Source organism: Trichechus manatus, unplaced genomic scaffold, assembly GCF_000243295.1.
Source record: "Trichechus manatus latirostris isolate Lorelei unplaced genomic scaffold, TriManLat1.0 scaffold00250, whole genome shotgun sequence".
In the NCBI taxonomy this organism is placed as follows: Eukaryota; Metazoa; Chordata; class Mammalia; order Sirenia; family Trichechidae; genus Trichechus; species Trichechus manatus.
In genome coordinates, this window is record NW_004444186.1 from 2222492 (window position 1) to 2248964 (window position 26473).

Consider the following 26473-nt stretch of genomic DNA (forward strand, 5'->3'; position numbering starts at 1 on the left):
CTTCCAGTGTGCCTGCCTCTCCTCGCTTGGGGATGGGCCGTGACAGGGGTCAACTGGGCCTGCTTCCAGTGTGCCTGCCTCTCCTCGCTTGGGGACGGGCCGTGACAGGGGTCAACTGGGCCTGCTCCCAGTGTGCCTGCCTCTCCTCGCTTGGGGACGGGCCCATCACACAGGGCTTCCTGGCAACCCCTACTCTCCACTCTTCATTCTCAGGCACCAATGAGGGCCCCTGGTTACGTGACAGGTATGTTGTGGCAGTCGCCCTGGGCAGACAAATGGGTTGTTCCCTTTGTAAGGCCACCTCTGGGTTCCAAATGGGCCAAGGCTGGAACCACATCCCTCTCCCACCATTCGCTCTCTTACCTACTGATGCAATTAGACCAAAGAAGAAACAACTGAGTTTTAAACTACCAACTGTCAGAAAGCTGACAGAGGTAAGAAGCCTGAGATGTGACACAGACAGAAACGCAGCCAGCAAGGGGAATGAGGGAAAAGCAGAGAAGAAAGTGCAAACAATACTCTGCTTACGAAGCAGGAAGACTGACACCCACCAGCCCACCCCCATCCGTATGCTTCACAGTCCTTGTCTAGAGAGTTATTCCAACAGCAAAATATGTGTTAACTGTTCCCCCTAAGGCTAAAATACATTTTATAACATATATATCTAATACGCCAAGATAAACTGACCAAGTATCTTCCACCAAAATTAGAAAAATCACTATCACAATACTTTCTCGAAACTGGCCCCCTCCAATCATATGTATTCTTGCACTGGTTTTCTAGATAACCCCAGCTACAAAATCCAATTTTCCAGATTCATAAGGAAGCCTAACAGAGATCCTCATACTTCAGCACCCCAGTCTCTGCAACTTGAATCTTTTTATTTTTCTAACCATTGCTCTTTTTAAAAAAAAAAAATTCCTTTCTTTTTAATTAATGCAAATTGTTTTCCCCCAAAACCTATTCTTATCCTAGTGTTTTATTTTTTATTGTGCTTTAGGCGAAAGTTTACAGAGCAACTTAGTTTCTCATTAAATAATCAATACACAAATTGTTCTGTGACATTGGTTGTCAACCCCACGACATGTCCACACTCTCCCCTTCTCCACCCTGGGTTCCCCGTGTCCATTCGCCCAGTTTTCCTGTCCCTTCCTGCCGTCTCGTCTTTGCTTTTGGGCTGGTGTGACCATTTAGTCTCATATACACGACTGAACCTCGAGGCACGCTCCTCACGTGTGTTACTGTTTGCTCTGTAGACCTGTCTAATCTTTGCTGAAGGGCGAACCTCTGCAGTCACTTCAGTACTGAGTTAAAAGGGTGTCTGGGGCCATACTCTCGGGGTTTCTCCAGTCTCTGTCAGACCAGCAAGTCTGCTCCTTTTTGTGTGAATCTGAATTTTGTTCTACATTTTTATCCTGCTCTGTCCAGGACCCTCTATTGTGATCCCTGTCAGAGCAGTCGGTGATGGTAGCCGGGCACCATCCAGTTGTTCTGGGATACCCTAGTGTTTTAATCAGTGAAGTGAAGAAAAAGTAATACTGTGCTTCTTATCGTGACAGAGTGACAAAGGATTTGAAACTCTGGATACACGTGACGCATCTCCCCGGACCACCAATGTTAACCGGCGTGAGGACGGTAGCCCTAAGACAGATGTAATGACTCCGAAGGCAGAATTACCTACAATTTTTATTTGTTTTTTGTTTTTTTTAAAAAAAGAAGAGGGATTTAAAAGAAATTCCATTTTGCTTAAGTGGCAGAACCTTAGAGTTTCTTCGCTGTCCTCTGCTGTTAAGGATACTTTAGTGGAAACGCTTGACCAACTCTACGATAAGGGCCTGACAGGAGATACAAGAACATTTACGTTAATTAAGGAGACATTAATTGAGCGCTTCCTGTGTGCCAGACTCTTGGGTAAGTGCAGGAGACAGAAAAATGAAAACACATATTAAACGCCTATAACCTATTACAATGATTTTCAATCCTGGCTGCATACTGAAATCTCATGGGACATTTTTCAAAAACGCTGCTGGCCAGGGCCCACCTCTCAGAGATTCTGATTTAGTCTCAGGGTGGGGCCTAGCATCAAAGGGTTTTTTAAAGGCTCCCCAGGTGATTCTAACAGGCCGCCATGGTTGAAAACCACATGGTGTCATGCTGACCACTCTGTTTCTGACCAAAATTAATACTTCCATGCAGGAAAAAAGCATGTGTAAACTGCCAGTCACCTATAAGAAGAGAATCTTAAAAAGCATGGAGCTTTCAATGCTTTTCCATGATAAAAACACTCAACAAATTAGGAACAATACGGAAGTTCCTTGACATGAAGGATATTGATCAAGCCGCAGCTCACATCATACTCAATAGAGAAAGACTGAGAGCCTTCCCCCTAAGACCAGGAACAAGACCAGGGTATCCACCTTCACAAATGTGATTCAACATTGTACTGGAAGTTCTACCCAGAGCAATTATGCAAGAAAAAGAAATAAAAGGCAACAAAATTGGAAAAGAAGGAAAACTATATTCACAGATAACATGATTCTATACACAGAAAATCCCAAAGATTCCGTAAGAAAGCTACTAGAGCTAAGAAGCAAATTCAGCCAAGTTGCAGGGTACAAGATCAAGACACAAAAATCAGTTGTGTTTCTGCACACCAGCAATGAACAAGCAGGAAAGAAAATTAAGAAAACAATTCCATTTACAGTAGCATCTAAAGTAATAAAATAACTAAGAATAATTTCAACCAAGGAGATGCAAGACTTGTACACTGAAAACCATAAAATATTGCTGAAGGAAATTAAAGGAAACCTAAATAAATAGAAAAATATCCCATGTTCACAGAGTGGAGAACTTAATATTATTAAAATGTCAATTCTACCCAAAGCAATAGCTATAGATTCAATGTAATCCTTATCAAAATTCCAAGTCTTTTTGGCAGAAATGGAAAAGCCGATCCTTAAATTCATATGGAATTGCAAGAGGCCCTAAATAGCCAACACAATCTTGAAAAAGAACAACAAAGTAAGAGGACTTACACTTCCCAATTTCAAAACATACTACAAAGCTAGAGTAATCAAAACAGTGTGGTAATGGTATAAGGACAGACATATAAACCAATGAAACAGAATGGAGAGTCCAGAAATAAACCCATACATCTACAGTCAACTGATTTTCAACAAGAGTCCCAAGTCCATTCAAAAGAGAAAGAACTGTCTTTTTAACAAATGGTGCTGTGACAACTGGATTTCCACATGCATAAGAATGAAGCTGGACCCCTACCCCACATCATATTAAAAAAAAAAAAAAATTAGTTCAAAATGAAGCAATGACCTAAATATAAGAACTAAAACCATAAAATTCTTCACAACAAATCATAAGGGTAAATTTTCAGGACCCTGTATTTGGCAATGGATTCTTACATACAACACCAAAAGACAAGCAACAGAAGCAAAAATAAATTGGACTTCATCAAAATAAACACTTTCATGCATCGAAGGACATTATCAAGAAAGTGCAAAGACACATTCTTCACAGAGTCGCCGCAGTCTCCTCCTTCATCTTGAATGGAAACCGGTGCTCGCCAACCTCCTCCCAACAGGCCACTCCCAGCCCGCCTTCTGCCACCTCCTCACAGCTGCGCCCTTGAACGCCCCAATGCCCCCATCACCTCTCCTCAACTGCCACCGTGACGATCGCGTCCCCCTCACAGGTGTGCCAGAATTAATCATGACTCGAAGGCTGCTATCAACTGCCAGATCAACCTGGAGTTCTACACCTCCTACGTCTACCTGTCCATGTCTTACTACTTCAACCACAATGATGTGGCTTTGAAAAATTTTGCCAAACATTTTCTTCACCAATCTCACAAGGAGAGGGACCATGCTGAGAAACTGATGAAGCTGCAGAATCCACGAGGTGGCCGAATCTTCCTTCAGGATATCAAGAAACCAGACTGTGATGACTGGGAGAGCGGAATGAATGCAAGCGTGTGTTACACTTCGAAAAAGTGTGAACCAGTCACTACTAGAACTGCGCACACTGGCCACTGACAAGAACGACCCCCATTTGTGTGACTTCATTGAGACTCATTACCTAAACGAGCAGGTGAAATCCATCACAGAACTGGGCGACTACGTAACCAACTTGCGCAAGATGGGGGCCCCAGAATCTGGCCTGGTAGAGTATCTCTTTGACAAGCACACCTGGGAGACAGTGATGGAGAGAGCTAAGCTTCAGCCTGGCAGCCCCATAGCCACAGGGGTGACTCCACCATGGTCACCAAGATAGTGCATGCATGTTGGGTTTACCTTTACCTTTTGTATAAACTGAACCAAAACATCCACTTCAGTTCTTTCACTTGTATCATTCCTTCAAATAAAACTAATTTGGTATCTCCCCCTACCCCCCTCCCCCGCCCAAAAAAAGAAAGAAAGTGAAAAGGTAACCTACAGAATGGGAGAAAATATTTGGAGATCATGTATGTGATAAGAGTTTAATAACCAGAATATATAGAGAACTCCTACAATTCAACAACAAAAAGACAAACAACCCAGTCAAAAAATGGGCAAAGGACTTGAATAGATATTTCTCCAAAGAAGACGTACAAATGGCCAACAAGCATATGAAATGATGCATAACATCATTAACCATTTAAAAAAAAAACTCACTGCCATCAAGTTGGTTCCGACTCATAGCGACCCCACAGGAAAGATCAGAACTGTCCCACAGGGTTTCCGAGACTATCAATCTTTATGGAAGCAGACTGCCACATCTCTCTCCCAAGGAGCAGCTGGTGGGTTCGAACTGCCGACCTTCTGCACTTAAACCACTGTGTCACCAGGAGCCCCTTCCATCCGTCATTAAAAAGCAAATCAAACCCATAATGAGACACCACTTCACCCTCACCAGGATGACAAAGATTAAAAAAATGGCAAACAAATGTTGGCCAGAATGTGGAGAAACTGGAAACCTTATCGATTATTGGGAAAGCAAAACAGTACAGCTGCTGTGGAAAACAGTTTGGCAGTTCTTCGAAAAGCTGAAAAGAACACTACGTAACAGAGCAATTCCACTCCTAGGTATATACCCAAGAGACTTGAAAGCGGCAACGCAGATACATGTACACCAACGTTCAATGCAGCACTTTTCACAACAGCCAAAAGGTGGAAACAACCAAAATGTCCATGAACAGATGAATGGATACACAAAATGGGGGATGTGTATACAATGGAATATCATTCAACTGTAAAAGGGAATGATATTCTAATACATGCTACAACATCAACGAACCTGGAAAACAGTATGCTAAGTGAAATAAGCCAGACACCAAAGGACACATATTACATGGTTCTACTTACATGAAATATGTAGCATAGGCATAAAGACATACAGTAGATTAGTGGTTACCATGGGCTGGGGGCAGAGGAAATGAGAAGTTAGTGCTTAATGGGAACGAAGTTTATGTTTGGGGTGATAAAAAGTTTTGGGAACAGAAGTGATGATTGCATAACCTTACGAACATAATTAATGCCACTGAATTGTAGACTTAAAGATAGTCAAAATGGCAAATTTTACATTATACATATTTTATTACAACAAAAAAAATAAAATACAAATCTATGGGGCTGCTGTTTCGCAAAAGAAAAAGGAAGAGAGAAAAACTTAGAGGAATTTGAAAATAGATTTCTAAGAACAAGAAGGTCTGATATAGTACCAGTCCAGGCCAGACAGCAGAAGGTATCCAAATGTGCCTCCACCTTGTGCCATTTATTTATTCTTCCCTCACCTACCACCCATGCCTACCCAGGATCAGGAAGAATTTTAGATAAAATTAAAAACAATAAAGAAAAAACAGGAAAGGCAAAAACCTAATCCTGATTAAACAAAAACGATACCAAATTTTGGAAGAAGCAGATATACAGACATATGGCTCTGATTAGAACAATCCCAGACAACAGAACACGAAGACAGGCTTCTCTCAGAAGGTTTCCTTTGTGAAAGAAAGCTCTTTCCCACAATTCTTTGATAATTTTACTCAACAAGCAAAACTGTGGCACCAAACCCGCTTAATACTGGGAAGAGAAAATGATGAATGAGGCATGCCAGAAAGTCAAAAACCTTACAAGTAGGGATAAGCAAAGGCTCAGGAATTTTTTTGCTTCAGAAACTACAGTACTAAGACAATTTTTATTAGGGCTATTCTAAACCTTGCATTCAAAACCTTTCAGTCCAGCTCCTCCACTCTGGTCAGTTGATTTTCACCTGTATATTTTTGCTTATGTTGTAACCCTCCTGGAAATCTATCATACCTTCCCATCTCTTGCTTGCTTCTCCAAGACTCCAATCTAAATTCATTTTCATTAGCCTTGTCCCACACCAATCTCTCCCTTAGCTTTCTGTTTATTATGTACTATATTTCCACTTCCTTGCTTCACTCTAAGAACTTTACATCTTTGGGCTGACTCTTTTTTAAATCTTGGATAGAATTCAGTTTCATCATCAAAAGGATGACTGCTTGCTGAATAAGCTTCATATACGGTTAGGTGTTGGGAAGAACTTCACTTTTTTAGGTAGCAAACTGAGGAGCTGAGACGTTTCAAGAATCCATGACTGGCAGTGGTTTGAGAGCAATTTACGACAGAAGGGAGAGACTAACCACTGCACTTCCCAGAGAGTTGGTCTAAGCATGACTCTGGTCTCTTAACAATTACCTGTTCAGGGTCCTGTATGCACCTTCCACGTTCCCTTCCTGAACCATCACAGTCCTGGCAATGAACTTCAGATGTTTTGCCATGGCCTTGGATTTAGAAGCCTTCACTCTGCAGTACCTAAACGATGATGAAGGAAGGGCGAAGAAAGCAGAGAGACCAGGTGAGAGGCAAATGCAACAAACGACACACTCTACCGCACGGCTTACTCCGGGTCTGGAAATGCAACGTGCTCAGGGACGTGCGAAACTGGGGCACGTGGAAGTCCCCAGGTCCAAGGCGGTACACGCGAACCGTTATCAAGACTCCCTCACTCTCTTTGCCAATACGACCCCTGTCCTAGGGAAGAAAAGAGACGGTGTGAGGGCGTCACCACCGAGACCTGCAGAGCCAGGCAATGGAGGACCCTAGAAGCAGAGACGCTGCAGGTCCCCTCCCCCGACATTCCGCTCACGGCCCCCGGAAAGGGTTTAGGGTGGGAGTCTCAGTCTTCAGGAAACGGGGCAACCGCGCACACACCCGCCTTCCTTTCCCCAGTCCCAGCACAACGTCCTCACCTCGCGCTCTCCGCTCCTGTCGACCGGAAGCCATCCCACGACCGGAAGCGGAAATACGTAATCGCCAGCGCCGCGCGCTGGCGCCGAGGCTGAGAAAAGTCGGGGAAAACCACGGCAGCGGTCTTCCTGGCCTCGGTTGACAACCTTCTCTCAGCCCCCCGGGCCCGGACTCTACACTCGACATAGTAAAATTCTCGTTGTTTTAAATTTCCCCGAGACAGGTTCCTCGCCTTTCCATGGAGTCGTCATCCTTCCGCCTCTGAGAAGGTTATCCCCATTCCGTACCCCCTAGTCCTATTAAACCCTTAAGAGATTTTTAAACCATTTCTTTTTGTGGATGGAAAATGAATGAGCTAAGCTTCCTAAGCATGCTTCCTGTTTTCTCCTTGGAAAGGACACTGACTCTTTGATATCTCTCCGGATGAAAAACAACTTCACACTCTCCACCTGCCTAAAAAAGGAAATTAACAAATCGTGAGTTTGCTATAATATAACGTCATCGTCGCGGCCTTTTCACTAAATAAAAATATGGGAAACACCTGTAGGATTTAGAGTCAAAGAATCTATTAATGTCAGTTGGCGATGTCATTTGCCTCCTAGAAAGACCTAGTAGAAATAAGTAACCCCCCCTTTTCCTCCTTGCTTTGGAAATAACCTCCCCTTTATTTCATTCGTATGCTACTTCGACGCATCCATTTATGCTTATTCACATAAGTTCAGATCTAATGGCTACTGAAAAACAAGAAGGAGAAAGGCTCGAAAGAAGAAGCAGGCCCCTAAGCAGGTTCTTGTTAATGAGGTTCTTTGAGTACCTAAATGAAAACACACTCATATGCATCCTCATCAGTTATGCTCATAGGAACACACACACAAACTGAAGCCCTTTTCAGAGTAAGCCAGGTCGCAAATACTAAAATAGAGCTAGAGGACGGCATCCTTATGCTTATCAACAAACTTTTATTGAATGCCTACCCTGTGCCAGGTACTGGTTTGGCTGGAACAGAGGGATCATGTAGGGAAGTAGAGAAAGAAATAGAGATCTTGACTAAAAGTTGTGGGGCTCCATTAAAGGATTTGAATAAAGAAGGGCATGCAAAGAACTGTTGTAGGAAAATTAGTCTGGTTATCAGTGAGAATAGATTGGAGGTACGAGGGACTATTGCTGTAGTCAAAGCATGAGGTCTAGACCTGAGTGGTGGCCATGGTAATGCGTAGGAAGAAACGGATTTAAGGAATGTTCCAAATAAGGAATCAAAAGGATTTGGTGACTGAATAACATTGACTTTGAAGCCCAGTTACCTAGAAAAAAGCTGGTATCATAGATGGTACTAGCAGAACAGAGGGGCCTGTAAAAGGGGGAGCAGGACATGTTTAAAGGAAAGATATTTGATGGGTGAGCACTGGGAAAAGCAGCAGACTGGAAATCAAGCATTCTGCACCATGCATTGTCTTGGAAAAGTCACCCAAGCATCCTCATCTATAAAAGAGGAGGTTGAAGTAGATACCAAAGGTACCTCTTGGCTCTAAAATGCTGAGATTCTCAATGAGTTTTAAGTGTCAGCAATATGTAAATAGAATTTTCCAGTAGAAATTTAGACATTCAATATACTCTCTCAGGGGACAAGTTGATACTACTGATGAAGCTTCAGCAGACATCTAAGTTTGGGCAGAAATTAAAGCCATGACAAGCCGATGAAAACTTCAAGTGAAAGAATGTGGTCAGAAAAGAGTCAAGGGCCGAAAGCTAAGCCTAGGGGAATAGCCACGCTCAGGTGGGGGGAGGTGGGGTCACTGCGAGGCCTAGAAGTTGCTGCCAGATAGGTGAGAGGAGAATCAAGATAGTGTGCTGTCATGGGATCCAAGGGAGGAGAGTTTCAATAGGCAGCATCAAGAGTGTCAAATGATACAGAGATCACAAAGTACGTAGCCTCTGTAAACACCCCTGGGTTTAGCTATTAAGTGGAAGTTCCAGCTCTGTACTATTCTGATTCGGTGGGATCATTAGTGACATTGAAGGAACAGTAAATTGTTGGCAGTGGAAGCTAAGCTGCAGGGGGTTAAAGATTGAGTGGGTGGAAAGGAATCAGAAACAGTGTGATTAAACTGCTCTATTAAGAACTATGGAGAAAAGAAGAGGAAGAGGACAAGCAGGCTTGAGAGATGTTTTCCAGATGTGGGGACCTGATCACACTTGTAGGGAAAATAAATTATTATCATGGGGAACAAATCAAAGTTGCAAGATAAAGAGGGGATAACTGCTACAGCAGAAATTCCAAAGGTGAAAAGGAATGGAATCAAAAGCACCAATGGAGATGTTTGCCTTGGAAAGGAGTTCACGTTCTCTGAAATAAAGGGAGGCAATTATTCACTAAGAACAGGAGACTCTAGAAATGGGGGTGGGAGTGAGGGAATGTACAGCTAGCTATGGTACACATGCTAAGGAGCCAGTAAGCCGTGACTCAAATGACAGAATAGTCCGATATGCAAAGGCTTAGGATGGGAGAGGACATGGTTTTGTGGAAGCTGGAACTGGCCAGAAAGACAGTAGTAATAGGGAGAGGGGTACATGTGGATAAATTCATACACCTCATTTTCCTCCTGACAGCACCAGGTAGCCTTCCTTAGTCCAGCATACATCTAGCAGCTGCAGCTTTTTGGATAAGGATGAGGCCCCATGTCTGAGGGGAACCCCACTCTGACAATTCTAGGGCACTCCTCCTTCAAAACTGGCAATCACAGTGGCTTTTCTGGCTCTTGTGCCCCTCCTCTTGCAACAGTACTGGTAGATTACAAATGCAAAAAACCATCCCAGAGCAGAAGACCCTGCTAATCTGGGCCAGTTGGGAGATTACAAGTGTGAGAAATACAAAGGGAGAGGGACTTGTCTTGGAGCCTGGATGAGAAAACAAACCCAACTCTGAACCCTGTCCCCACTGTCCCAAGGGTGTTCCCTTGGAAGACAGCAGCAGACAGGAAAGTAAGAATTCCTTTCCCTCTGCCACAGGACCTGTATTATCCCATCCAGACTTCTAAATTGAAGCTCATAGTCAGAAACATTTCTATCCTTCATCTTCCTTTCTCCAGGAAATAAAGATTGGTATTCCAGGCAGGTTTTCAATTTTCCTCCAATTAACAAACTGTTTAGATACAAAATTTCTTAAATCAGAAAGGACTTATCTTCCCTCAATACAAATGCACACATTAAGAGTAAAAAAAAATATATACATGTATTTACAGAAATTAGCAACCACAGAGTTACAAGTCCTGGGGTAGGGGTTGAGAAGCTGAGCAACTGGAGGATGGCTTCTCATCTGCTCTAGGTGTCCCACGGCCATCTCTCTGGCCATGGTGGGTAGACCAGAGAGTACAGGCTACAGTTCCAGTCTGATGGCGGAGTCATGGCAAACTGTGGCAGTGAGGTCCTTCTCCGGATAGTTTCTTAGCATCACTGGGGGTGACAGGAGATGTTGCAGTGGGTGGAACTGGAGGAGTTGGGGCAGAATGCGTGAAGGGCTGCGCTCCCTGCTGGAGGAAAAGGATGACACCAATACTGGTTGCAGTGCCTAAAGGACCATGGCTCACGGAGATGGCACCTGGGGAACTGAAAGGGGGGTTGCAAATTGGAGTTGTGTGGATCCACGTGAGGTCCATGGCTGGCCATTCTGTCAGGTGCCAAGGCTGCTGCTGTTTCAGAACTAGATGTCCGAGCTGTCTCTGGTTCATCTTTTCCAGGGGAGGTGCAGGAGAGGAAGCAGCTAGATTAGTGTGGTGGCTTAGCAAATGCTGGACAGGGCGAGAAAAGACAAAAAGTTGTTGAAAAGCTTTCTGGTTAGCTCCACCTGGTTACTTAAACCTTGCGTTCCTTGGGAACGCACTTTGCAATCCAGAGGTACCTTGTTTTATACAAGATATGTTCTTGCCAAATTGTCCTTATGTAGAAGTTTTAAAAACCCAATTATACTTTAACTTATTCAATAAATACCTGATGACCTACTATGTACCACATATTATATTAGGCACTGGATAGCCAGAGATGAACAAAAGAAAACAAACAGTCCCACAAGTTCTCACTATTTATAAAAAGATTCCTCTTAGAATTTCTTTAAAGTCTGCTTTTAAGCAGAATCATCACTTCCCAATTTCTGTGTTATAGAGTCTAATTTTCTGTGTTATTTAATGTGTATATGAAGTGTAAACTAATAGGCAGACAGAATCTTGCTGCTTATTTTTAAATCGATTATTGTTACAGCAGGTACTCAATAATTGTGGTAGACTGAAAACGAAAAAGATTGGCCCTTATCTACAGGAGACTTTCCCCTCCCCATCACTTGAGTGCTGCCCAAATACTCTTATTTGAAAGCACAAAAAATAGGTCAAGTTTATACTAAGTCTAAGAATCTATCCAACACTCCCCCTACAGGTGCTTCTCCCCAATGCCCCAGTGATGCACCTCATGCGACCAGTCCTTGAAGCCCAGTGTAGAGACTGAAAGGCTTCCAAAGGGTTTGGTACAAATATTCTTAAGCAGGAGTGAAAAGAGGGAGAAGCATAGGATTTTGGAGGGGAGCAGGGGAGAAAGCATTTGCAGAAAGAAGCTGAGGCATCTTTCTAAATGAATCATTTGGCCAAGTAAAAAGCCTTAGATATCTATGCACAAAGCAGATAAGCTGCAGCGTAAGGAACAGGATTAAAACTCATGGAGTTCTTCCCAGTGATTCAAACAAAATAGAACAAAAACCATCGAGGATTCAAGACAATGAAAGAAGTGTAGACACTTCCTTCTCTGAAAAGAAACTTGATAAAAAGAGGAAAATACCCAAAGTAAGTAGAAAGGGAAGCCCATCTCTATATACACACTTAATTTCCTTGGTTACCATCCCACCTCTTCCTCAGCTTTGTAAGTTCTTACCTTGGTCAGCTGGTGCCTGCTATCTCCCAAAGATGACCTCTGGGCGGCTATATGAGGAAACCAAATCTTTAACATCCCTTCCACTTGCAGCAGTGTTCCTAGATAACGCTCCCTGTGAAGGGGACATAAAAAAGCTGTTACGGATAAAAAAAGAAAACAGGATTGGAGCGCTCTCATTTTACTAGTTACTGAGGAAAGAACCAAAGGGACTTACCCCATCTGTGGCTTCTGCAAAACACCTACAATACGTTGGATCCTGTCCATTGCCACACTCTGCTGGAAACTGCTCAATCCTGGGGTCAGAGAAAGAGAAAGAGGGATCAAGGATTGACAAACAAGCTTTTAGTCAGGTAAAGAAAGGCTACATGGGAGTTAAAATTGAGTTACCTAAAGAAATTAAGTAGTAGAATAGTAGACTTGGTGATCTACTTCTAAAAAAATTGGCCACCGAAAACCTTATGAATAGTAGCAGAACCCTGTCTCATAGTGCCAGAAGAAGAGCCCCTCAGGTTGGAAGGCACTCAGGACGACTGGGATGAGCTGTCTCCTCAAAGTAGAGTTGACCTTAATGACATGGATGGAGAAAACCTTTTGGGATTTTCATTTGCTGATGTGGCACAACTCAAAATAAGCAGCAGCTGCAAACATCTGTTAACAATCAGAACATGGACTGTACAAAGTATGAATCTAGGAAAATTGAAAGTCATCAAAAATGAAATGGAATGCTTGCAAATCGATATCCTAGGCATTAAAGAGCTGAAACGGACTAGTACTGGCCATTTTGAATCAGACAATCATATGATCTACTATGGTGGGAATGACCAATTAAAGAATGGCATCATATTCACCGTCAAAAAGAACATTTCAAGGTCTATCCTGAAGTACAACACTGTCGGTGATAGGATAATATCCATACTCCTACAAGGAAGACCAGCTAATATGACTATTACTGAAATTTATGCACCAACCCCTAATGGCAAAGATGAAGAAATTGAAGATTTTTATCAACTTCTGCAGTCTGAAACTGATCAAACATGCAATCAATATGCATTCATAATTAGTGGTGATAGGAATGTGTAAGTTGGAAACACAGTAGAAGGATCTGTATTTGGAAAATGTGGCCTTCATGACAAATAATGCTGGAGATCTCATGACAAAATTTTGCTAGACCAAAGACTTAGTCATTGCAAATACCTTTTTTCAACAACATAAATGGTGACTATACACATGGACCTCGCCAGATGGACTACACAGGAATCAAATCGACTACATCTGTGGAAAGAAATGATGGAGATGCTCAATATCATCAGTCAGAACAAGGCCAGGGGCCGACTGGAGAACAGACCATCAATTGCTCAGATGCAAGTTCAGGGTGAAGCTGAAAAAAATTAAAACAAGTCCACGAAACCAAAGTATGACCTTGAGTATATCCCACCTGAATTTAGAGACCATCTCAAGAATTTCACGCACTGAACACTAATGACGGAAGACCAGACGAGTTGTGGGATGAGATCAAGGACATCATATATGAAGAAAGCAAAAGGTCATTAAAAAGACAGGAAAGAAAGAAAAGACCAAAATGGATGTTGGAAGAGACTCTGAAACTTATTCTTGAGTGAAGAGTAGCTAAAGTGACTGGAAGAAATGATGAAGTAAAAGGGTTGAACGGGATTTCAAAAGGTGGCTGGAGGAGACAAAGAACTGTAATGAACGGTGCAGAGGCCTGGAATTAGAAAACAAAATGGGAAGAACATGCTGGACATTTCTCAAGCTGAAACAACTGAAGAAAAAATTCAAGCCTTGAGTTACAGTATGGAAGGATTCTATGGGCAAAGTATTGAACAATGCAAGAAGCATTAAAAGAAAATGGAAGAAATACACAGTCACTTTACCAGAAAGAATTGGGCAACGTTCAGCCACTTCAGGAAGTAACATTTGATCAAGAACCAACAGTAGAAAAGGAAGAAATCCAAGCTGTACTGGAGGTACTGGTGAAAAACAAGGCTCCAGGAACTGACAGAATACCAGTTGAGATGTTTTAACAAACAGATGCAATGCTAAAAGTGCTCACTTGTCTATGCCAAGAAATTTGAAAGACAGCTATGTGGCCAACTGCTGGAAGAGAGCCATATGTGTGCCCATTCCAAAGAAAGGTGATCCAACAGATTGTGGAAATTATGGAACAACATCATTAATATCTCACACGAGTGAAATTTTGCTGAAGATAATTAAAAAATGGTTGCGGCAGTATATTGACAGGGAACTACAAGAAATTCAAGGCGGATTCAGAAGAGGATGTGGAACGAGGGATATCCTTGATGTCGTCAGATGGATCTTGGCTGAAAGCAGAGAATACGAGGAAGATGTTTACCTGTGTTTTACTGACTATGCAAAGGCATTCAACTGTGTGGATCATAACAAAATACAGGTAACATTGTGAAGAATGGGAATTGCAGAACACTTAATTGTGCTCATGAGGAGCTTGTACATAGACCAACAGGCAGTTGTTCGAACAGAACAAGGGGATACCGCATGGTTTAAAATCAGAAAAGGTGTGCGTAGGGTTGAATAAGTATTTCAATCTGTGTGCCAAGCAAATAATCTGAGACTGAAGGAAGACTCATTAACAACCTGTGATATGTAGATGCTTGTTGAAAGTGAAGAGAACTGGAAGCACTTACTGATGAAGATCAAAGACTACAGCCTTCAATACAGATTATACCTCAACTTAAAGAAAACAGAAATCCTCACAACTGGACCAGTAAGCAACATCATGATAAACAGAGAAAAGACTGAAGTTGTCAAGGATTTCATTTTACTTGGAACCCAATGCCCATGGAAGCAGCGGTCAAAAAACCAAAGGCTGTATTGCATTGGGCAAATCTGCTGCAAAAGACCTCTTTAAAGTGTTGAAAAGCAAAGATGTCACCTTGAGGACTAAGGTGCACCTGACCCAATCCATGGTGTTTTCAATTGCCTCATATGCATGTGAAAGCTGGACAATGAATAAGGAAGACTGAAAAAAAACTAATGCATTTGAGTTATGATGTTGGCGAAGAATACTGAATATACCACAGGCTGCCAAGAGAATGAACAAATCTGTCCTGGAAGAAGTACAGCCAGAATGCTCCTTAGAAGGGAAGATGATGAGACTTCATCTCACATCCTTAGGATGTACTATCAGCAGGGGCCAGTCCCTGGAGGAGGGAGAACATCATGTTTGGTAAAGTAGAGGGTCAGCGAAAAAGAGGAAGACCTTCAACAAGATGGACTGACACTTTGGCTGCAACAATGGGCTCAAAGATAGCAAGGATTGTGAGGATGGCGCAGGACCAGGCAGCGTTTCGTTCTGTTGTACATAGGATCACTATGAGTTGGAACTGACTCAATGGCACCTAACAACAAGAACAAATAAGTCATAAAAGCAAAAAGAAATAATCCTGGACTCAATGACTTAAGAGAAGTACACTTAAAAACAAACAAAAAAGACCTAACCCAAATGAATACAAGTAATTAGATATTACCTCTCTCAAAGCGACCCATCTTCAGCCCATTCAGTAGGTCTGTGAGTGGGCGAATGAATCCTTGGAGCTCTTTACACTGTAGGATAAGAGGACAAAGGCTATGAAAAGACCAAGAATTGCCCACACCAGTACTGATTCTTCCTCCACCTCCACATCTGGGAGTCAATACTATCCTCATAGGATCCTTAACAATCAGCTGGGTGTTAAGCTACTCCAGTAGCTTTTTCTTTTCCCCTGTTTTCTCTTACCTTCTGAGCAAAGAGCAGGTCTCCCTCTGTGGTACAACCCTGGATGTTTAGACTGGTTTCCAATTCACCATCTCTTGATCTTTTGACCCTAGAGCCTGCCATAGGAGAAGCCAAGCCCCGCTGTGCCGGGTGAGATGCTGTTTGTTGGTTACTGGAAACCTTGGGTCGATGCCTGCAACGGATGGGACCAGGGCTGGGCCGAGAACCTCCGCTCTGACCAACAGTGTCTGGCCTGAGCCCGGGAGCCCCCTTGTCCTCCCTTTCGCTATCACAGGGGAAGCCAAAGTCACTGTTCGCTGGTGAGGTGGAAAAAGAAGAGAGGGAGAAGGAAGAATAGGAAGACACAGTAGATGGAGAATCCATAGGTCCGAAAGCAGGGGCTGGAGAGCAGGTCCTGGAGTACCCAAAGATCGGACCTGCAAGTGAAGAGCAAAGCGGGGGACTTTGAAACCAAAGCCCGCGGAGGAGGAAATGGACCAGGAGACTGGAATGTACTGCACGGGTAATAATACCTCTTCCCTTTCCCCAGTTATACACGTTTCAGAGACAACAGAAAAAATCATCTCCGTCTTCACTCCCCACCTGGGGAGTGCTTCTCTGGTCTCCCTCAGTTCAGAGGAAATACCTGACTGGGCACCTTCTCCCCGACCCCATCCTTGCCCGTTGCTCGCCTCGGCTGTTCCCCTGGCTGCTCCCGGAGGGAGCCTCCCTACCTGAGGTCATGCCGCGGGCCGAGCAGTAAATCCGGGCAGGTCTAGGCACCCGAACCCACCTCTCGACCCTGTGGGAACCGCGCCCCCGAGACCAGTCTCTTGCCCCTTCCCAATCTTTTAAGATCAAGATCCCTGCCGGTCCCTCTCCGGTCGCGCCTGCTACATGAGGCGATCCTCCCCGTACCAAGATGTGCCCCTTCGGTCCCCAAAACCCACTCCCTGAGGGTCTAGTCCTCTCGCGCGGCTTCCTGCCCGCGCTCCAAGTTTCCTCACCTGCGCGGGTCAGCTGAGCCCAAGCTGTCTCCGGCTTCTTCCCAGCTTCTCCTCCTGGTTTCGTTCTCCGCTACCCACCTCCGCCTCTCTCATTGGGTGGGTCCCGCCCCTTCCCCCGCCCAGACACGTGCGACTCGGCACGTGCCTCCCCCTGTGTACACAGACCTCGCACCCTCATTGGTTGCCGAGCTGGTAACACGTGACTCTGGTTACCGAAGTTCACAGTCCACTTGCTACAGCACTCAGGGTCTGGGCCAATAAGGAGGCAGCCAGGTGATGATTGGCTGCAAGGGAAGTATTCCGTGCTCCGCCCCTACATGCGACTCCGGGAGAGGACCGGGTGATGAAAGGGGGCGGGCGGGGAGAGGGTAGAGAGGAAAAAGAGTGGAAAAGGGAAAGGAGGAAGAGGGCGGAGCCCATGGCCTTAAAAAGGAAGGTGAAGCGCCGGAGACGCGCGGCTGAAGTGCGCGGAGAGTGGATGTGCGCCTTAAGGGGCGCGCGTCAGGACCGGATACCCCCGGCTCCGCCTCTGTAGCCTACCCCTCAGCCTCCTCTGTGAGCGCATTTGCTCACGAGTGCAGCACGTGGAACCCATCAGCGACTTGGGTCTGCAACGTGTGAGAGAATGGATGTGTGACACTGTGTATCGTCTCCCTCTGTGGGCGGCCCAGCACTCGTGACTCCCGGTCTCTGTCTTAGCCTCCCCTCCTCCTCCTTCTCCACCAAGTTGGGTGCTTCTTGCTCTGCTCAGTGAGGAGGGTGGGGACTGCCGCCGAGAACACCGCGTCCTCTCCCGGGCGTCTGCTGGGGCGGCTCCTCCAGCCCTTGCCTTACATAACCTGCCACGCACGTTACTAGCACAGATGCCAACCTGCCACGACTCTAGAGGTCAAAGCCGAACTTGGTTGTTCCTGACTTTTCTAACCGGGCTCCTCGAACCCTGAGCCCTAAATTCTCTGATTCCGAGTACGGGGACGGAGTGGGGTAGGTCTTCGATCTCCTAGGATATGGCTTTTTCCAGCTTTAGTTTCTTCATTTGTCTGCTGGAGAAGATTCGACAGGATTTGAAGGTGGAGAGGAAATAGTCCGGAGTTTACAGACTCAAAGTAACTGGGAAGTTACTGTTCGTTTCCTCTTGCGGTATTGAGAGAAGGCGAGCGGAACCCTGGCCCCGTGGGCTGGCTGAAGATACGACATTGAAGAGACCGCAAGGGGGCAGTCCAGTTCTGGTTAGGGTCCCAAAGATAGAGGATTTAAAAAAAACGAATCTGCAAGGTGTTGTGGGGTGGGGAGGGGGGCAGGCGAGAAGGATGTGAATACTTTAAATCTGTTCTTAGTAGTTTTGAATGTTGTACAGATGTTTAACAATGTGCTTATTTTATTTAAAAAAGAAGGGGGGCTTCTAAATAAACCTCAACGCCCTTTCCCCAAACAAAATGTCTGAACCTCATATATAATACATAAAACAATAGAATTTATAGACTGTAAATAAACCTGAACATTTGGGAAGACTGAAGAAGAGCAACCATAGACAACGTGCTGGCTTCAGACCCAAAAAGTTAGGACGCCCTCGCTCCCTGGGATGGAGCCCTGGTGGCGCAGTGGTTAAGAGCTCGGCCAGTTGGAATCCACCAGCCACTATTTGGACACCCTGTGGGGGCCGTTCTACTCTGGGCTATAGGGTCGCTATGAGTCAGAGTAGACTCGGCAGCAGTGGGTTTTTTTGGGTTTAACTCCCTCTCTGATCTACCCTTCCCACCCCCAAATCTTGGTGCTCTCTTCAGTGTTGTGGCTTTAGAAGACACCCTCACGGAGGAGTAGGAGAATAACCAGATTGTTTATTGTATTCTTTATTTTATCTTCCAATTTCCTTCCCCCAAATTCCCATCCAAGGAGTTGTAGCAGCCTTCTTTCCTAAAAAGCAAAGAAGGGGGAGGGGAGAATCAGGAGGTCCAGGAAGTCCGTTTGTGCCCCCCCCATCCCCCCATGCAAATTCTCTAGATTTCATACTCTGACCTGGTGGTGTCTCCTGGAAGATGTGGTGTCCCCTTCCCTCCTCACTCCTCTTCATACCCCCATAGTTATTTAGAATCCCTATAATACAGTTTTCTCCTCCCTCTTCCTTTTCCCCACCGTCTCTCCCCTTCTGTAGGGAACCATCAGGCCGTAAGCCTCTGAACTTTGCCTTTAGACTCTGTGGTTGCAGGGCCCTGCACATTTTACCCTCTGGCACCTGCCATGCCTTCAGCCAGGGCCAGGCTGGAACCAGCTCTGATCCCCTAGGCCGACTGGAAACCTGGAGAGGTTTCCTCATTCTTTTTGCCCCTGATCTAGGAGGTCCTGAAGTCCTCCCAGCTCAGAAAAATTAGTGACTCGTTGTAAAAGTCTTTGCCTCAACATCTCCCAGACAGTTATCCTCCCACTTCCTTTAGGTTAGACAATAAGATTTTTCTACACGTGATCCCTCTTAAGGAACTGAAAAGTGACCAGGCTGGAAACACTGCCCAGAAATACTGGTAAAAACGACTTCACAGTGGCTGCACTCTCACCTTCTACGTGAAGGACATCCCCCCCTGAATGAGGGCCCAGGACAGGATGAGGGAGACAGGACTCTGCAGACTGGACACAGCATCTTTCAGATCTGGACTCTGCTAAAATACAGACATTCCCCCACAGCAGGCCTGTGTCATCCTCCCTATCTCCCGCCCCCACCCCAGGAAGAACAGCCACCCTCTTTACACCCTCCTCAGTCTGTCTCCCTTTCCGCCAGGCTTAGAGACAGATTCAGCCCTCCTCCCCATCACTGAAAGAAGTCCTTTCTACAGTGCCTTCCAGCCACCTCTCACCATACTGGTGGTCCCGATTCAATTCAGTGGTAACTATTGTGTGTCTATTATGTGCATGCTGCTATGCCAGTCACTGTGTTAGGTGCTATCAAAAAAAAAAAAAAAAAAACCAAGAAAACTAAACCCATTGCCATGGGTTTGCAGATCATGGTGCTGCTGGGTGGGTTCCATCTGCCAATCTTTTGACTAGTAGCTGAGAGCAAACTGGGCCACCTGGGGACCTTGCTAAGTGCTATAACCAAGACCAAACCCACTGCCGTCGAGTCAATTCCGACTCATAGTGACCCTACAGGACAGAGTAGAACTGCCCGTAGGGTTTCCAAGGCTGTAATCTTTATGGAAGCAGACTGCCGCATCTTTGTCCTGCAGAGCGCTTTACCTACTATGCCACCAAGGCTCAGCTAGTTCCTATAGGAGAGATATAAATATGATTAAGACATGGTCCCTGACCTCAAGGAGTTTGCAACATAAAGGAAGACTATACTTTATATTTTAAAAGATTTATCTATCCCTGTTGGCAATCTTCAGCCTTCCATCCCTCTAGCTCCTGCCATCTGCATTCAAGGTCCTGCTGACCTTCCCGTTGTTGCTCTTGCTTTCATCACCGGACTTCTCAGGTTGGTATCTACTTTGCCTCCATTTCCTCCCAATCTACTCTTTCTCTAACTCCACAAAAATCTAGGTTTTGCTCCAACGACTCAATTAAAACTGCTTTGGGGTTACCGATAGCCTCCTTATACTCTGCCTCTTGGTAGCTTTTGATTGATTATATTCATATTCAACTTTCTCTTCTTGAATTGGTAATCTAAGGTTGGCTATGTGCTTACTTTTCTAATCTGTCCTTCTCTATTTCCTTGGTTGATTCTTCTTCCTCCTAACTACAGACACACTCCCTGACCTTCTTGTCTTCTGTGTAAACCGGCTCTGTTGGGCTCATCTACTTTCATAAATGTGACTTTGAACTTAGAACTCTAGCCCTGACCTAGTTCAGCTACCTTTAGGACATCTTCACAAGGCTGTCACCATAAATTCACCAAATTCATAACTATCCTCTAAACCACAGTTCCCATTTTGTTCAACCATTTTCCTAGACATCCATGTTCAAAACCTGTGTTAGTTTAACTCTCTTCTCATCTATTCATTATATGAAATTATCACTGAAGCAAGACATTTTCTTCAAAATATTTATTTGTTTCCTCTCCATTCATAATGCCCTTGTCATGGATTGAATTGTGTCCCCAGGAAATATGTGTATCAATTTGGCTAGGCCATGATTCCCAGTATTCTAGGATTGTTCACCATTTTGTCATCTGATGTGATTTTCCTATGTGTTGTAAATCCTACCTCTACGATGTTAATGAGGTGGGATAGGCAGCAGTTATGTTCATGAGGCAGGAGTTAATCTATAAGATTGGACTGTGTCTTGAGCCAATCTCTTTGAGATATAAAAGAGAGAAGCCAGAGAGAAAGGGGGACCTCATACCACCAAGAAAGAAGCACTGGGAGCATAAAGCATCCTTTGGACTTGGGGTCCCTGCATTGAGAAGCTCCTCAACCAGGGAAGATTGATGATAAGGACCTTCCTCCATAGCCGACCAAGAAGATAAAGCCTTTCCCTGGGGCTAATGCCCTGAATTTGGACTTGTAGCTTTCTAGATGGTGAGAGAATAAATTTCTCTTTGTTAACGCCATCCACTTGTGGTATTTCTGTTACAGCAGCACTAGATGACGAAGACAGAATTTGGTACCGAGAGAGTGGGGTGCTGCGCTAACAGATACCTAAAATGTGGAAGTAGTTTTGAAACTGTGAACGGATAGAGGACTCAGAAGGATGTGAGGAGAGCTGGTAACACTGAAGATGGTGCAGACGGTGAGAAGCAGCGGCGGAGAACCGGTAGCAGCAGAGAACCAGCAGCAGTAGAACCAGGAGCCGACCCAAGAGAGCTGAGTGCCTTTGCACAGGAGGCTTCCTGGTGGAGTGGGGTGCCTCCAGGCACTTACTGGTGGAGCTACAGAGCTTGGGAACACTTGCCCCAGCAGGGCAGACACGAGTGGAGAGGCCCAAGGAGCCAAGAGGCCAAGGAACCAGGAAGCAGAAGCTGAAAAGAGAAGGAACACAGGAAGCCGAGCTGCTCCAGTCTCAAAGGGTATGGCCATGACCTGTGGGGTTTCAAAGAGTGGAGCCATGACCTCTGGTGTTTCTAAGGGTGGAGTCACCACTCAGATGGACTAAGAGAATGGTGTGCCTAAAGCTGAGGGAGCAGAGTTGCTGTCCCAGTGGGCCTGGAAGGCAGAGCTGAAGCCCAGAGCCTAGGGGCTTCCACTCAGAATCCGAACAGTGTGAGAATAAATTTCTCTTTGTTAACGCCATCCACTTGTGCTTTTTCGTTACAGCAGCACTAGATGACTAGGACAGCCCTTGACAGATTGTTTCCGGAATAATGCAAATCTCACACAGATCTCTCTCCACTCCACTGCTTCCTGCATACAGCCAGGTGACCAGTCTTTCTAAAATACCACTTTATTGTGTCTTTACCATACTGAAGAGCTGACTAGGTTCCCTATTTCCTACGAGATAAAATCCAAACTTCAGTCTGATACTCCAGACCGATTATGATTTGGCCTATCTTGCTTCATATGAAATCACTAAACAAATATTAGTGCTGTAGTTAGTTGCCATAGAGTTGATTCTGAATCCTGGTGACCCCATGTGTGCAGAATAGAACTGCTTGAGAACCCTATGACCTTTCAGAAGCAGACTGCCAGGCCTGACTTCTGAGGCGCCTCTGGGTGGGTTTGAAGCACCCACCTTTTGGCTAGTAGTCAAGCACTTAACCATTCCACCACCCAGGGATCCCTAAGCAAATATTATGAGTCTTGAAAATTTTATTTTTTCTTAGTGTTCCCACTGCTTCCCTCCATATATCCTCTCCTTCAATCATACCCCATTCACTACACATACCATACTTGTTCTAGCCCCCTAGCCTTCTACTAGGCTCTCTCACTCTTGGAATAACCATCCTTCTTCCTGATCACTTTAATTCTTTCATAACTTTCCACCACTTAAAAGCTCAGCTATTCTTCAAGGTGAATCTTAAGCACAATTGCCTCACAAAAGCGTTCCAGACAACTGCAGCTGATACTGATCTCTCTCCTCCCCCTACCTAAAACACTTGTCTATGTCATATACTCTCAAACTTATATGTAATTTAACATCGTTACATATCTTTTTGTTTTGTTCTAAATGTTTCATACATGTAAACTTGAGTAATAAGTCCTTGAGGACACTAATAACATCATAGATTTATTTTTCATAATCACCTGCATCCTCAGCAGTCTTAGGCATAAGTTACATATGCTTTAAGTGCTGTTGAACTGAAATTTAACTGCATCAGATTTTCCTAGTGTTCTGTACACAGGGTTAGTATTAAATCTCAGTGAAAAATATGATGGCCAAGTTGACGTGAACATCTACATTGCAGTACTTGTTATTTAGTTCCTACATTCACTGAAGCCTGGGTCTCCGACCCTCTCTCTCCTCCATGTCACCCTCCCTGGGATCTATCCTGGGTAATGGATGTCTCCATCAGTCTCCCTCCCCCCTAATCCCCAATTCACTCACAGTTTCCATTGTCGCTGGTTTCCTTGTTACAGGCTTCAGATGGTCTTGACGTTCTGTCTCAGGATTAAGGTTAGTCTCTCCTGCTTCGGTTTCAAGATTAATGTTAGTCTCTCCTGCTTCCGTTACCTCCTTATCCAACCTGTTCTGCCCTCAGTGGGATTGGAAAACAGAGTTATCAGATCCTCGATCCAGCATCCTCATAGACTCTCTTGTTGTTGCTTTTTTCTTTAAATTGTGTTAAATATAAACTAAAAATTAATGGCCATTTTGGCAGATGCAATAACCTTTCTTAAAACGAATCAATCAAAATGGCTGTTTGTACCAGGTGCAAACCTTGACAGAACAACAGAGAATTTTCAAAGTGTTCTAACTGTAGATGCTTTCTAAAAAGAACAACTTGATAATTAAAAATGTTTCTGACTCACTGTACCAGACTTCCAGTTCTCATCAGACAAGTATTATACAAATGACGAGAAGACTTCTGCTCTGTAAGACCCTCCCTCTAATTAATGACATATCTAAAATCCAATCAAAAGAGCATAACAGACACAGACATACACAGGGGAATGAAGGCGCTCTATGGGGATCGTCTATAAGCCAAGGAACACCAAGGAACCAAGGAACACCCAGGGGTCTGACAGGCCGAGGCCCTGATTTGGACTTTCAGCCTCCTGAACTGTGAGAGAATAGATTTGTGTTCTTTAAATCTACCCGCTTGTGGCACTAGTCTGACAGCAGCACTAGGTGACCAAGAAACCAGGCGGCAAATTCTACATATAAGTTTGGGAAATGAATAAACAAGCTACTGTTGGTCAAAAAAAAAAAAAAAATCCAATTATTATAACTTCCCTGTTAGAAACCCTGTCACTTCCTTTAAAAACCCTGTATTCATACTACCTAAAGGAGCACCTTGCAACTTTTTTCTCAGATGCCCCCTATTTGAAAACAGCTTCTTGCCTCAGTAAACCCTATTAATTCTAATTGACTTGTTGATCAAATTTTCCTTTCGACAACGGTTTCCTAGCTTGACCCTCTATACGCAGACTCTCAGATGGAGAGGTCACTCACCAGCCTGTCCTCTGACTCAAACATGGAGTAATCAATGGTGAAATTTGCACCAAGGTCATCTGGGGAGCAGAAAAAAACCAGCAGTAATAGAGGAGACAAGGTAAGCCTGGATCCAGAAATGAGAAAAGGACGAAATTGCTCTGAAATTGTTCAAGTTGTAAAATGTATTTATAATCCAAATCCAAATTAATGTCAGAAATGTTTGTGAGTGTGTATAGGTTTATATTTTTTTAATCTGGTATCTAAAATAATTTACAAATTTGGAATTTTTTTCAAATTGTTTTAACCAGTTTCCAAAGAGTTGGAAATCACTAGCTTTGAAAAATAACACCATGAGTCTTGATGATCTTTGCTCACAGCCAAATGTTTCTCTGACCCAGTTGCTCCATTGCAAAAAGCAAAGGGCAAAAGGCTCAGAACCAGGCATTCTTAAAGGCCGTCTTCATGCTGCCAAGGGTCAGACCCTTACACATACTCACCGTAATTGGGGGTGACAGTGTAATAATAGATCACCTGATAATAATCATCCTCTTCCAGTATTTCTTCATGCTCATATTCTTGTCCTGTGGGGACAAGAGCTAGTGGTCAAAGGGCCTCTGGAACTTCTTAGCAACAGAAAGACACCAGGAGCCAATTCCAGCACTATCAGTTCCTTTCTCTCTGCCTCCCCTACAAGGGTCATGCTATCTCCCTGCTTCTGCACCTCTAAACCCTTCTCAGTCTCCTCGGCTCCATATCTGTGATGAGGCTTGTTACTCTATATCTTTGGATCCAGGAGCTCCCAGAACAGAAAATGGATGGAACTAAGCCTTAAAAAGTGAGTAAGAAGCAGAGAGAGACCAGAAATCAAAAACTCCAACTCTTCTACCCAGTATGCTCCAGACCTCATTGTATTTGTGAGAAATCTTGTTTTATCAGTTTCTCACAAATAACACACACAACGTAAACACACACCTAAGGCTTTGGAGATATGCATTTCAGATTCCGCTTCACTGCTAACTAGCAGAACAGTCCTGGACGAGCCAGTTAACATCCGCTTTCTTCAAATGAGCCAGTCATGCTAGATGACCCATCTCCGTTAGTTTTTCTTCCTTTTCAAAACTAAAAATACATGGCTTTGATATGACTGAATCAAGAACTCTAGGCCTCCTGCTGAACACTTCCCTAAGCTCCTTAAATGTTCTCCCTCCAACTCCAAGCTAAAGACATAGGAATATGGAGGAAAAGGAAACAATGAGACGCACCTGGCAGACTGGGGAACAAAGAAGGGAAGGAGCCAGCTACTCTTGGGACCCTGTCTCTGAAGGCAGTCACTTCTCCACTTCTCTAAAGGCTGCAACGATGGGCTCAAACATAGCAAAGATTGTGAGGATGGGGCAGGACCAGGCAGTGTTTTGTTCTGTTGTACACGGGGTCGCTATGAGCTGGAACTGACTCGACAGCTCCTAACAACAACAACTAATACAAGGTTTCTTCTTCGACTCTCTGGGGAAGGAGAGACCCTCGCTTCCCTCACTAATTTCAGGCTGCCCACCCTCAAAGAGTCCACCTCTCTCCCTCACTCTCTCTTTAGTCCATCTCATCTTGCTCAACTCTGTGGTGATGAAGAACTGAGTTCAGTCTTGCTAGGACCTCCCCATGTCTGGGGCTCCAACTCTCATCGATCTTCTCTTCCTTGACAGGATTCTGCTTTTCTCCCCTTCTCCTGGCTCTACCTTTCAGATCTCCCCTTCCTCTCCTCCTCCTCCTCACTGAACACAGGAGTCTAGCACAGCAGAAAGAGCACTACTCTCGTTGGACTGCACTTCTCACCCTCTCCTCATTTTTTTCCCTCACCCCATTTATGGTAGAAGACCTGACCCAAAAGTTCAGGGAGAGGAGTGGACTTACCCAGGATGAGTGGCACAGCGAGGATGGCTACAACGAGGACATCCATTCTGGATTGTGCACTATTGCTGTGAAAGTTAAAAAAGGAAATTACAGCAGCAGTTTCCCACCAAACTTAC

At 44.5% G+C, this 26473-nt stretch overlaps 3 protein-coding genes and 1 pseudogene across 6 annotated transcripts in view; 1 reads left to right on the plus strand and 3 right to left on the minus strand.

Annotated features, from left to right (window-relative positions):
- Positions 1 to 7302, minus strand: part of MRPS21 (mitochondrial ribosomal protein S21) — a 12567-nt gene extending 5265 nt beyond the window's left edge. The window contains exons 1-2 of one of the 2 annotated variants that reach the window (XM_004389586.3): positions 7265 to 7302; positions 6711 to 6827 (exon numbers count right to left, since the gene is read on the minus strand). In XM_004389586.3, coding sequence (XP_004389643.1) covers positions 6711 to 6793 — 83 coding nt within the window. In that variant the 5' untranslated portion in view covers positions 6794 to 6827; positions 7265 to 7302. The other variant, XM_023724600.1, reaches the window with a different exon arrangement.
- On the plus strand, positions 3677 to 4229 carry LOC105756924 (ferritin heavy chain pseudogene; annotated as a pseudogene).
- A 1778-nt stretch (positions 7303 to 9080) lies between the features above and the next one.
- Positions 9081 to 16973, minus strand: CIART (circadian associated repressor of transcription). The gene is given in 8 exon segments (XM_012559482.2): positions 9081 to 10628; positions 10631 to 10663; positions 10666 to 11047; positions 12174 to 12285; positions 12388 to 12466; positions 15698 to 15773; positions 15946 to 16117; positions 16932 to 16973. Coding segments are annotated over 7 exon segments (975 nt in total). The 5' UTR covers positions 16048 to 16117; positions 16932 to 16973; the 3' UTR covers positions 9081 to 10437.
- Positions 16974 to 18694: 1721 nt separating this feature from the next.
- The window catches only part of CUNH1orf54 (chromosome unknown C1orf54 homolog), an 8363-nt gene continuing 584 nt past the window's right edge, over positions 18695 to 26473 (minus strand). The window contains exons 2-7 of one of the 3 annotated variants that reach the window (XM_023724616.1): positions 26358 to 26422; positions 24947 to 25030; positions 24468 to 24526; positions 23400 to 23543; positions 19481 to 19579; positions 18716 to 18845 (exon numbers count right to left, since the gene is read on the minus strand). In XM_023724616.1, the coding sequence (XP_023580384.1) occupies positions 19484 to 19579; positions 23400 to 23543; positions 24468 to 24526; positions 24947 to 25030; positions 26358 to 26403 (429 nt within the window). In that variant the 5' untranslated portion in view covers positions 26404 to 26422 and the 3' untranslated portion in view covers positions 18716 to 18845; positions 19481 to 19483. Of the gene's footprint in view, positions 18846 to 19480; positions 19583 to 23399; positions 23544 to 24467; positions 24527 to 24946; positions 25031 to 26357; positions 26423 to 26473 lie in introns of all 3 variants that reach the window. The other 2 variants (XM_004389624.3, XM_023724615.1) reach the window with 2 other exon arrangements.